At 52.6% G+C, this 12483-nt stretch overlaps 1 protein-coding gene across 3 annotated transcripts in view; it reads left to right on the forward strand.

Annotated features, from left to right (window-relative positions):
* rhbdl2 (rhomboid, veinlet-like 2 (Drosophila)) overlaps positions 1-12483 on the forward strand; it is a 91029-nt gene that overhangs the window by 61850 nt on the left and 16696 nt on the right. For all 3 annotated transcript variants that reach the window (XM_038800822.1, XM_038800809.1, XM_038800814.1), the window contains 2 exons: positions 2778-2890; positions 11791-11891. In XM_038800822.1, the coding sequence (XP_038656750.1) occupies positions 2778-2890; positions 11791-11891 (214 nt within the window). The remainder of the gene's footprint in view (positions 1-2777; positions 2891-11790; positions 11892-12483) is intronic.

Raw genomic sequence — 12483 nt, forward strand, 5'->3', positions numbered from 1 at the left:
GGGCGAAAGAGCGGTAGGCATGTTTGATATTTGTGTAGCAGTACTCCAGGATGTTTGGGCCTCTAGTGGAATAGGTGATGTGTTGGTGGTAACTTGGTAGTTTGCTCTTGAGCTTGGCCTGATTGAAGTCCCCAACTACAATGAACAAGGCCTCGGGATGTTTCGTTTCAAGGCTATTTGTGGTGGTGAATATTTTGTCCAGTGCGATTTTCACATTCACATGGGGTGGGATGTAAACTACCATCAGGATAACGGAGCTGAACTCCCACGGAAGGTAGTAGGGACAGCATTTTAGCATCAGGTATTCCAGGTCCGTGGAGCAGAAACTCGCCAGTGTTGCTACATCTAGGCACCAGGAGGTGTTGATTAGAAGGCAGACCCCACCTCCCCTAGCCTTGCCTGAGACCGCCGTACGGTCCATTTGGTGGATTGAGAAGCCCTCTGGTTGTAGGGCACAGTCCGGTGAAACAGGAGTGAGCCATGTCTCCCTGAAGCAAAGCACACAGCAGTCCCTTAGTTCTCTTTGAAAAGTGAGTCTGGCTTTAAATTCGTCTAGCTTGTTTTCTAGAGATTGGACATTAGCCAGGAGTAAGCTAGGCAGAGGGGCTTTGGGGCCGCGTTGTTTTACTCTCACCTGGAGATTCAGAGCATCGGGATTGGGTCGACATCCAGTGCCGATCCCGATTTTGCCCTGATGACTGATTCTCCGTCCCATCAGGGAATGCAATCTGAACATCCCGGGACGGAGAATCCCACCCATAATCTCAGAATCAGGGATAGGTCTTTTAAGATTGCGATGAGGAGGAATGTCTTCACTCAGGGTGGTGAATCATTGGCATTCACTACCCCAGAGGACCATGGAAGCTCAATTATTGAGCATGTTCAAGACAGAAATCAATAGATTTCTAGATATTAAAGATAGCAAGGATATGGGGATAGTGCGAGAAAATGGCATTGAGGTAGATGATCAGCCAAGATCAAATTAAATAGTGGAGCAGGCTTGAAGGGCTGAATGGCCTTTTCCTGTTCCTATGTTCCTATTCCTATTTTATGTAAGAAATATCTGGAAATACACATCTTTAATAATTAGATTTTAGTGTAACCTTTTGAAAAAAACAACTGGGTATCACAGTGATAAAGGATAAAAAAACATATGATGCACTGCATTTTCGTTCCTCTGCTGGGCGTGTTTTTAGTAGGACGTTACATAAACAGGTCAGGTTCCCAGCCCACCACGTTCCCACCCATCCCCAAGATCACACCCACAATACAGGCATGGGCAAGCACTAAAATTGGCAACCCACCCACCATAAATAAATCAATAATCAAGGGTAAATTAGGTTTGTTACCAGGCGGATTGACCCCAGTAATATGTTGGCCATACCATTAAATAGTGCATGCACAGCTGACGGGAGCAGGCAACCCTACCCTCCTCCCTAACCTGCCAAACCCTTCCTTGCCCAAGACCTTGGATTAACCTTTTTCTGGAGATCCATTGAGGCTTCTGAGGCTTCTCATTGCAGTCCCGGCATTGCCCACTAATAGATTCATGGCACTGCTGGGACTGTTTGGCTGGCAGCTCCCAAGAGCGCGACCTCCTTCCCCAGGAGGACCAGAAATCCCACACTGGCCCTGTTTAGCCTGCCCACAGTTTTCACCAGCAAACTACCCTATCCCTATTGAATCTGATGCAGAGGACCAGTGCCTTGCAAATAATGGAACACTGTCCTCCAATCCTCAGGAAAACCTGCCAGGGGAAGTCCTGAAATGTTAAACATATGAAACTCAATCTACACTCACACAGCTATGAGCTCTATCACAGAGAAACTGCTACTGTTACGGGGGCCTTTTATCCCACCCTTAGATGAGGAAATGAAAAAAAATTAATGAGAGCCCACCCATTGTGTCCATGTGACGAGCTAAAAATCACATGGGAAACATAAATTCCTGCAGATTGGACTTTTAAGGGTCTTAATTGGCCCTTTAATTGTCGACAGACGTGCGTCCGATTTGCACACGTGTCCACCAACCTCAATCACGTGCGTGCGCGATGATGTCGGGAAATATTCCTTACACCTTCTCATAAGATTGTACGTGCTTCTGGTTCGGACGCATGTCCGCTTAGACATGTAGAATTCTGGCTGTGCATGTGGTTAGTTTCGATTTCAACCTCGGTTGACTGTGTGAAGTTTACTCATTCTGCCCATATTTGCGTGGGTTTCCTCCGGGTGTTCTGGTTTCTTCCCACAGTCCAAAGATGTGCAGATAAAGTGGATTGGCCATGCTAAATTTCCCCCAAGTGTCCAAAGGTTAAGCGGTTACGGAGATAGGACGGGGAATTGGGCCGAGGCAAGGTGCACTTTCCGAGCGTCGGTGCAAATCTGATGGGCTGATCTGCACCGTAGGGATTCTATGCAATCAAATCACTTTAACATAGGAATAAGAGTCCTGAACATCTACCAAATCAGACCAAGCAGGTCTTTATCTAGAACAGCATCTCTGCAAAATGCATAAAATGTGCTTTATTGAAGGGTGACTATGCTGTCTGGAATCCTTCATTGCCTGTGGTCTGCCAGGACACTTATTGCAGTGAGAATCAAAGAATGCGTATTCTTAGTCGTTAGGACCATACATTTCTTGTGATATCAGAATGAGTAGGACCACTATAATCCTCATTCCAACCTTTGGTCAAGAAAACGATCTTGAGGGTGATGCTTTTTGTAAAATGTACACTTGCAAATAACCAGAAATGAACTCTCCTCCTTTTATACCTACAGTGTCCAGCACATAATAGGGAACCTAGTTATGCAACTTGTTCTAGGAATTCCATTAGAGTTGGTTCACAAAGGCCTTCGGGTTGGCCTGGTCTACCTTGCAGGTGTACTTGGAGGTAAGTTAATTTTACCGTTTCACGATCTTTTACATGCTATTCCGAATCATGGTGTTTAGGTGATGAGGAATGATTTAGTTTTATGATGGGGGTGTGGGCAGGAGGAAAAATATACCTTGGGAGGAACATTAAGGTGAAAGGCGATCAGGGATATGCATGTCTGTGCTCACAAACATAATTCATGATGTATGCGTGAGAGCAGTGCTGTGCACTCTCCTTTTGTAATGCTATTTATATATAGATAACTCTACATTCCACATCATTCCAAACGTGTTTGAACATTTTCAAATCTGACCTGGAAAAGCTAGTTTGGAGCAACATAATGCCTTAATGCTGGAGTGTAACTTTCACCAACCCCTCCACAGTCCAAGAGACACTACACGTCGTAACTTGAAAGACCCACCTTCACTCGTTTTTTGGGAGCAAAGTATGTTTCTGTCTCATGTACCACATGTAAAAGACATCAGATTCTATATTAACCTACTGCACATGCAGCCACTGTTGTTTGCAGTGGACGTGGACATTGAGATGTCCCAATATCGCTCCTGGGCAATCCATGATTAATATATTTAAATCAGAGTCTTAAATTATTGCTATCCTAATTTGGAAGATATTTTTGAAATCTTCCAGAAATATAGGGCGAGATTCTCCGGACTCACGACGGGTCGGAGAATAGCGGGCGTCGGAAATTTTTACGGCGACGCTGTTCCGACGCCCTCCCGCTATTCTCCGAACCCCGCAAATTGTCGGAGTCGCGTTTCCCGACAAACGCCTCCTTCCCGCCCCTGACACGACCAGAATCGCCACTGAGAGCCCCCCCGCTATTCACCGGCCCGGATGGGCCGAAGTCCCGACGTCATGGCGCCCTGTTTGGACGTCGTGAAACACACCTGCTTTTTAAATTCGTCAACCAGTCGGCCTGGCTGACGACTGCTTGGAGGAGGTCAGGGCACCACTCTGCGCACCGCTCAGCGCACCGTTCAGCGCACCGCTCGAGTCTGGCCACAACGGGGAAGGCATCCCTGGGAACGGGATGGGGTCCAGAGCGGGGGCAGTGGGGGGGAGATGGGGGAGGCAGTGGGGGAGACGGAGGGGGCAGTGGGGGAGACGGAGGGGGCAGTGGGGGAGACGGAGGTGGCAGTGGGGGAGACGGAGGGGGCAGTGGGGGAGACGGAGGGGGCAGTGGGGGAGACGGAGGGGGCAGTGGGGGAGACGGAGGTGGCAGTGGGGGAGACGGAGGGGGCAGTGGGGGAGACGGAGGTGGCAGTGGGGGAGACGGAGGGGGCAGTGGGGGAGACGGAGGGGGCAGTGGGGGAGACGGAGGGGGCAGTGGGGGAAGACGGGGGAGGCAGTGGGGGAGACGGAGGGGGCAGTGGGGGAGACGGAGGGGGCAGTGGGGGGCGACGGAGGGGGGGGTTAGGTAGAGAGTGAGCCGTCCAACCCCGTAACAAAATGTCTGCCACCATGCCATGGTGTGCAGGTGACGAGGACACGGCCGCTGGTTCCCCTGTGGCTTCCGGCCACAGGCCACTGACGCACCCGTGAGGAGGCCATAGTTTACTGGCCGTTGGATGCAGAAAGTGACCAGGGGTTAGGCTGACCGCGTGTCAGCAGCGCGACCAGGCCACCGGGACACACTGGTATCCCATGGCTGGCGGCTGCCGAGGTGTCGACTAACGTCCGTCTAACATGTCCCGTTTCTCTGCCCCCCACCACCCTTCTGTAGGTTAGCACGATGCATGGGAACAGAACGGCTATGTTCTGCGCAGTGGTTGGGGCAGCTCTACTGGATTTGGAGATGCAGCAGCATCCACACCCACAACCCGCAGTGGCTGCAGGGCCAGCTGCAGCAGCAGAGGGAAGGGCCGAGGAGTTGCCAGTCGTCGAGCAGCATGGGGGGGGGGGAGGAGGAGGAGGAGGAGGAGGAGGAGGAAGAGGAAGAGGAAGAGGAGAGAGTAAGGGTGCAGCCACGGCGTCAGAGGCGACGACCAAAGCCGAGGGTGTACCGTGTCCGGGTCTCTTTCCTAACAATGCCGGACATCACCTGCAGGAGAAGACTCCGGCTGAGTAGGCAGACGGTGATACATATCTGCGAACTCCTGTCGCACCTCGCCCCACGTGGAACGGGGGAGGACACGCGATCCCGGTAGCCACGAAGGTGACGGTCGCTCTGAACTTCTATGCTACCGGCTCCTTCCAGTCTCCGAGCGGGGACGTCTCTGGGATCTCCCAGTCATCGGTGCACAGGTGCATCCGGGATGTGACCGACGCCCTCTATGCCATCGCCGATCGCTACATCACCTTTCCCGAGGACCGAGCAAGTCAAGACTCACGAGTCCGTGGATTTGCCAGTGTGGCCGGGATACCGAGGGTTCAGGGGTCAATCGACTGTGTTCACGTCCCCATGCGCCCGCCTGCTGTGGACAGGGACGTGTTCACAAACAGGAGGGGGACATACTCCATTAATGTCCAGGTGGTATGCGACCCCCACATGAGGTTCATGAACGTCTGTGCAAGGTTCCCAGGGAGTGTGCATGACTCCTACATACTAGCGCAGTCGTTCATCCCTGCGATGTTTGAGGGACGTCCCCCCCGGCTGAGGGGCTGGTTGCTAGGTGACAGGGGTTATCCGCTGAGGTCTTGGCTGATGACGCCTATACGGAGGCCTCAGACCAATGCGGAAACACGATACAACGAGGCCCATGCAGCAACCAGGGGTGTGGTGGAGCGCTGCCTTGGCCTCCTGAAGATGAGATTCAGGTGCCTGGACCGCTCCGGAGGGGCCCTGCAGTACCAGGCCGACAGGGTCGCTCGCATTGTAGTGGTCTGCTGTGCGCTGCACAACATCGCGATGCAGAGGGGAGATGACCTGTTTCAGGAGGCGGAGGGAGAAGCTAGTGGCAGTGGTGCCAGCACAGAGGAGGAGGAGGAGGAGGAGGAGGAGGAGGAGGAGGACGCTGGCGGAGTGGCGGGCGCAGCACGCAGACACGACCCAGGTGCTGGTGATGTCCAGGAGGCGGCACGACGGACCCGGCAAGGATGGCGGGCACGGGACGCCATGGTGGCAGCACGGTTCACGCATCGCATGTGACGTCCCCGATGAACACCAAACCACCACCTGCATCGCTAGTCATGCAGAGGGTCACCACACAACTGCCACCACCACAACCCCCCCCTCTCAGTGTACACTGCTCCACTTCGACATGACGCTTATCACTGGGTCCAGACCGAATGGCACAACATTGATGGCTGTGTCAGCGGGTGTGATCAGTGCCATGTGGAATGATGACAGCCCGCTCTGCGAAGAGCTGTGAGCTCAGAATCGTTAGAGAGAGTCTGACCCATGGCAATAGCTGAACCATCCACCTTGGTGGACGCTGAGTTCGTCACTGACACTCCATCACGTGCCCGCGTGGGCTAGCTGTGGGAGGGGGGTAGGGGCAGGGACTGCACACCCGGCACCGAGGTTTCACCACCCGTCACCCCCAGCGACACTCGGTCACCATCACGATTCCTGTGGCTGTGGAACAATCACACGGTATTACAAGTAAGGTGGAACAGTGCGTTTAATATTAACAATTATTTACAGGTGCCCTAGCCCCTACAACTAAACTGTGCCCTTCACCCGTGCCAACTTACTCAGTGTCTATCTTAGTTGCCTTACGGGCCCTACCACTACGTCTAAGTGAATCCCCAGATGATACAGCAGGAGTGGAGGAGGATTGCTGCGAATCGCCCCCCTCGACTCGTTTCTCCTTGGCCAAGCGTTTCCTGGGGCGACCCGGCCTTGATGGGCCAGGCTGCTCTGCGGGCGTCTCGGGTGACATTGTGCCACCCTGCTCTGCCTGCTGCCCACCCGATGCACCAGGGATGGGACGGGGGGAGGCCGAGAATTCCGGGACGTCCCGTGATGGAGTTAATGGGACGGGCCCCGAAAACTCCTCCTCCCTCGGGGAGCCCAGTGGCCCCCGGGCCTCACTTTGGGACAGAGGTGCGAGCGGGGAGGTTCCCCGTCGCACCACCGACACCTGGCGCTGCCAGTCCTGGAGGCCTGCAACGGTATCCACCAGGATCCGAAGGTTTGCAGAGACGGAGTCCAGGGAGTTAGACATTCCCGCCAGGGACTGTGCGATCTCAACCTGAATGTGCATGACGCCATCCAGCACATGTGTCAGGCGGTTGATGCTCTCGGCGACTGACTGCTGCGACTGGCCAATGACCTGCTGAGACTCGGCCATGGCCCGCAGGGCGCCGGCAATGTCGGTTTGGCTCTGGCACATTGCTGCCTGTGAGAGGGCAACCCTGTCCAGGGCCGAGGATGACGCGTGCACATTAACCCCAACGTCTTGCTTAACCTGACCCATTGCCTCCACCGCGGATGCCACCCGTGCGGTGTCGGACTGGGTCTCTGCCATGAGCGGCACCACTCCCTGCTCTTGGACGCGGTTCGACTCCTCTAACAGCGTCTGCAGAGTCTGGAAGGAAGCCCTCATCCCGTCATTGTTTCCCTGGGTTTCCTGAGGCATCGGCTGTGCGGGTGGGTTGAGAAACTCCAGGAACTCCGAAAACGTCTGGGAGCCAGCTGCATCCTGGGCCTGGTCTGGCCTCCGCGAGTCCGGGCCCTCTGTTGCTCCGACCTCCACCTGCTGTACCTGCTCATCTGTGATGTGCCAACCAGACTGTGCCCCAGGAGACTCATCACTAAATAGGCCCGCCGGGGTGTGTATCTCTGGGATGATGGATGTGGTGGGAGAAAGCAGTGCCGCAAGCCCGACGCTCTCAATGGTTAGGTCCTCGTCCATGGTGTGGGGCTGCTCAGCGACAGGAGGGTTGTCCCTGGCCATTTCTGGTGGTGGTGGTGGACTTCGAACCCTCTGTGCGTCCTGGTCCGCATATTGGGTTGGGGCGGATAGGGCTGCCCGCTGATCGGGCACCCTCTGTTGTGAGGCCCCGGGTGAGGTGGCGGCAGATTCCTGTCTCCGTCTGCAGCCAGACGGCCCTGGTCGTTCGGCATCACGTCCTAGGGAAGAGAATGAGACGGGTTATTTCGATTTGCTTGGCAGGCCGCTGGACGGTCCCAGTGGGCAGGGTGTGTGAAGGGACAGAGGATGGGGAGGTGTCCCAGTGGGCAGGGTGTGTGAAGGGACAGAGGATGGGGAGGTGTCCCAGTGGGCAGGGTGTGTGAAGGGACAGAGGATGGGGAGGTGTCCCAGTGGGCAGGGTGTGTGAAGGGACAGAGGATGGGGAGGTGTCCCAGTGGGCAGGGTGTGTGAAGGGACAGAGGATGGGGAGGTGTCCCAGTGGGCAGGGTGTGTGAAGGGACAGAGGATGGGGAGGTGTCCCAGTGGGCAGGGTGTGTGAAGGGACAGAGGATGGGGAGGTGTCCCAGTGGGCAGGGTGTGTGAAGGGACAGAGGATGGGGGGGGGGGGGGGGGGGGGGTGTTTGTCAGGGAGGGTTGTCTCACTTGCTGCAGTTCCGCCAACCTCGCATTGCGCGATATCGCGGGTGGCAGACCCCCCAACAAGGTCCAGTGCCCTCTGTTCAAAGGTGCTGAGGGGGTGCATGTTGGGCGAACCCCCTCCAGTCTTGTGCCGCTCACGGTGGTTATGACCGGCCTTGGCCTGTTGGGGGAGGGAACATAGGTAGATCATTACAAAACGGTAGGTATCAGAAGTCCGTTCTGATACTGGCACAGTTTGGGGGGGGCAAGTTGTCATCAGATGATTGCATCTCTCCTCGGGGCCAGAGCGCTGGGTCTGTGACAACTTTGTGAACCACCCTCAAATAACTCTGCCCCAATCCCTCTCCCCCCCCCCCCCCCTCCCCCCCGGGCAGTTAAGGGGGAGGGATGGTTGTGACTAGGGGGCACCCTCATGGCACTTACCCTGGCAGACCTGGTGAGGTCGTGTAGCTTCTTTCGGCACTGCTCTGCTGAGCGAGGGGTGTGCCCCACAGCACTGACGGCAGCAGCCACGTCACGCCAGGCCTGGCGTACCGTGCTGGCAGGTTGGCGATGCCCTCTCCGCGGGCGGATGATGCCCCTCCTCTGCTCCACGGCATCGAGCAGCGCCTCGACGTCTGCATCAATAAAGCGAGGAGCAGCTCGCCTAGGCTCCGACATCCTGCCCGACAGATTCTGTGGTCGCCCGCGCCTTTTTACGGCGTCGGGCGGCGTCACATGGGCGGGTTCGTGTCGTCGTCGCGTTCCGTCGTCATCACGCACGTAATTGACGCGGCCGCGCTGCTAGCCCATTTCCAGGAAGTGAATCGGTCGGGAAATGAAGCCTTCGCGACCGTCGTAAAACGGTCCCGATTTTTACGACCGTTTGCCGACTTTCCGCGGGTGCGGAGAATTTCGCCCATACTTTATTCATTAATTTTGAGACAATACTTTACATAACAGTTCAAATTAATAATCTTTATTATTGACACAAGTAGGCTTACATTAACACGGCAATGAAATTACTGTGAAAATCCCCTAGTCGCCACATTCCGGCACCTGTTCGGGTACACAGAGAGAGAATTCAGAATGTCCAATTCACCTAACAGCACGTCTTCGGGACTTGGAGGAAACCAGATCACCTGGAGGAAACCCACACAGACATGGGTAGAATGTGCAGACTCTGCACAGCCTCAAGCTGGAATTGTACACAAGGATCCTGGCATTGTGAAGCAACAGTGCTAACCACGGTGCTACCGTGCTGCCCCTATTCGACTTTACATCAAGTGCAATATGTTTCAAGTTCTTTTGATACTGTATGTGACACTCTGAGGTGCCTCACAACACCTCCGATTTGGAGGTTATATTTACAATAAGTGGAGATATTGGAAGTGAACTTCACAAGAGAGTAGGCTGTGGTTGCCTTTGATTGGACATTGGACAAGGAAGAGAATCAACATCATCATCAGCAGGATGTCATTGTGTGGAGGAAGCTGCAGGTGGACGGAAGAGTAGGCAAGAACAGAGGGGTCGAGATTTTCTGGAGACTCTACCTACCTCACAATGCTAAACAGATGATGGAGAGTCCAGTGCCAGACCAGCCAATCACATTGCTGCTCAAGGTGCCAGGGTTGCCTTAATAACAGGAAAGAAAGCCAGTTCTTCACACTGGACCACAAGACACGCGTCAATCAGGGACAAAGAAATGAAAGTCGAGTTGGCACCCATCAGAGTGGGGAACTGTCGCGTGATGCAAAATAGTATATTTAAAGTGATAATAAATTAAATAAATTAACAAATCCCCCATGGCACATCTCTGTGGGACAGCCCCTGCGACTCTAGCAAGGATAGTGTGACAGACTGATGAATGTCCGTGTGGCATGTGTGCATCTGATGGATGCCATGCATTCAGTGAGGGTAACTATCAGAAAGGTACATCGTAAGTAGAAAAGGCATGCATGTGGGGAAAGTATTGAAAATGCCACTTGAAGATGTATGCCAAGAATCAGAGGAGCTGACTGACATGTCCGAATACATGAAGATTGGGGTGAGTAGTAGTGGTTGACAGAGGAAGGGGAAGGGGAAGAGGTGCACTGAAATTACTTACTTCTTGGGCCACCTCCAACCACACCTTCTTTGTTATGACTACAGGCATTTTCCCCCTATTGCAGAGAAAAAAATCTCCTGCCTTGCACTTACCGCACCTAGCAATGCATCCATGGATATCTTGTTGTACTTGGATGCTTGGATCCCGTTATTCTGCTTCTACTTGACTCAGATCAATGCACAAATCTCTAATTCTCCCCTTCCACTGCATCTGTGAACTGAGTCTTTAAATAGTCGCATTGTGTAAGTTTGCATTACACCTGCTTACACACAATGGAAAATCCAAAGGTGAAATGATAATAAGGTGTCCCAGTTGATAAAGGACATTAGCATGCATGCTACAATGTTATGCATTTCTCACACTACCTCTTCCCCATCTCCATTGCCCCCTAATAACCACCAGAGCGCTCCCTGCACCTAAGCCCCATTATGTGCTTTGTTGGTCATATTTTGCAAGCATGTGACCAGCATAACCCGCGCCTCAGAGAGTGTAGGAGAAACTAGTATATTATTTTTAACCACGGTATCTGGGAGCTAATAGCAACTATATATTCCATCTGAATGCTCCACGTTCCTCAAATTGGAGACTTCCATTTCAGCACTACATCAGATGTGATGAGATGGATAATTTAGGAACAATGGTCTAGATTCTTGGCAGAAATGAGTAGGGTGGAACCACACAGTATATGTCAGCCTAAATATAGGCCTATTCAAACATTATCTAAATATGTTTTGATGATTTTCCTGTCATCTAACTTTGCAATGCTGGAATGTTGCAATCTCTGGTGTACAGCTGTGCTATTGATTATGGGGTAGCTGAATGTACTTTTTAAATTGGTTAAGTGACAAATACAATCTATTGCATGGGAGTTGGTGCCAGTTGAAAAAAAATTAAACCATGTTATATTGTAGCATGCCACTGATGTTTGTTACAGCCAATCACCAGGTGCCTTCTTTCACCACATGGAGGCAAATGATCATCAGGCCAGGATATCAGCTAAGCTCAAGGGGTCATCTCTGTAACTTACAAATCTGACCACAATGCAAGTCTATTGGTTGAACAGTCAAGCTGAGAATCCAAGCACATATGTATCTCTTACAGTTAGAAACAGGTATTTCATACTCTTCAGTGGGCTGTGTGGACGTGCACACGAGACCAGGGGAGGTGGAAGAGTTGGATTAACTAAGAGAATGTGTTTTAGTTTTGTGATCAGACTAGAAATTGTGTAAACAAACTGTCTGCTCTGGTGGGTTGCGCTGTACTCAGTAGAATCAGCCAATGGTCTAGACTTGCAACTTGGAGTGGGACAAGAGCAGTTATGTCCTTTATCCTTTGCCATTATTCTGTTGCAGGCTCATTGGCTAGCTCAATATTTGACCCAATGCTTGCACTAGTTGGAGCTTCTGGTGGAGGCTACGCTCTAATGGGAGGCTACTTTATGAATGTACTAGTGGTAAGTGGTCAGAATTAATTCATATTTCATTCATGTTGTTGTATACATTGGAGTGAGAGACGGTGCATGTGATTGGTAAACAAAAAGGTTTTGAATGCCCTGTTTTTGATATTGGAGGGTTCACAGCACTGGAGCGATGGTACACCATGATCAGCACTTTTAAGAGAATTTAGGAGAAAACGGGAAGAATGAAAATCTTGTAAACGTCAATATATAATTTCAGTCTCTACCCAACAGTTACTTTTAATGTTAAAAATACTAGGCTGACCTTATTACCATGCAATCCAAACTCCAGGGGCTGGATTCTCCCAAAATGGGACTATGTTCCCACGCTGGCGTAACAACGCTGGTGTTTTACCCTGGAGATTCCTGCAAAAAAGATCAGCTAATTCAATGCCCTGCAGGAGGCTTGCAGGGACCCAGAGTAATTCACACAGCTTTAGCTGCATATACGGACCCCCGCACTTCCAGTTTTGAGTCCGCGCATGCTCACAGCGGTGGCCTCCAGCGGCTGCGCCGAGTGCCATGGCCGACTCGGATCACGGAGGCAGATTGAAAACGTAGACCACCCCCCCACCCCCCGATCGGCCGC

The sequence above is a fragment of the Scyliorhinus canicula genome, chromosome 1, assembly GCF_902713615.1.
Source record: "Scyliorhinus canicula chromosome 1, sScyCan1.1, whole genome shotgun sequence".
Taxonomy (NCBI): Eukaryota; Metazoa; Chordata; class Chondrichthyes; order Carcharhiniformes; family Scyliorhinidae; genus Scyliorhinus; species Scyliorhinus canicula.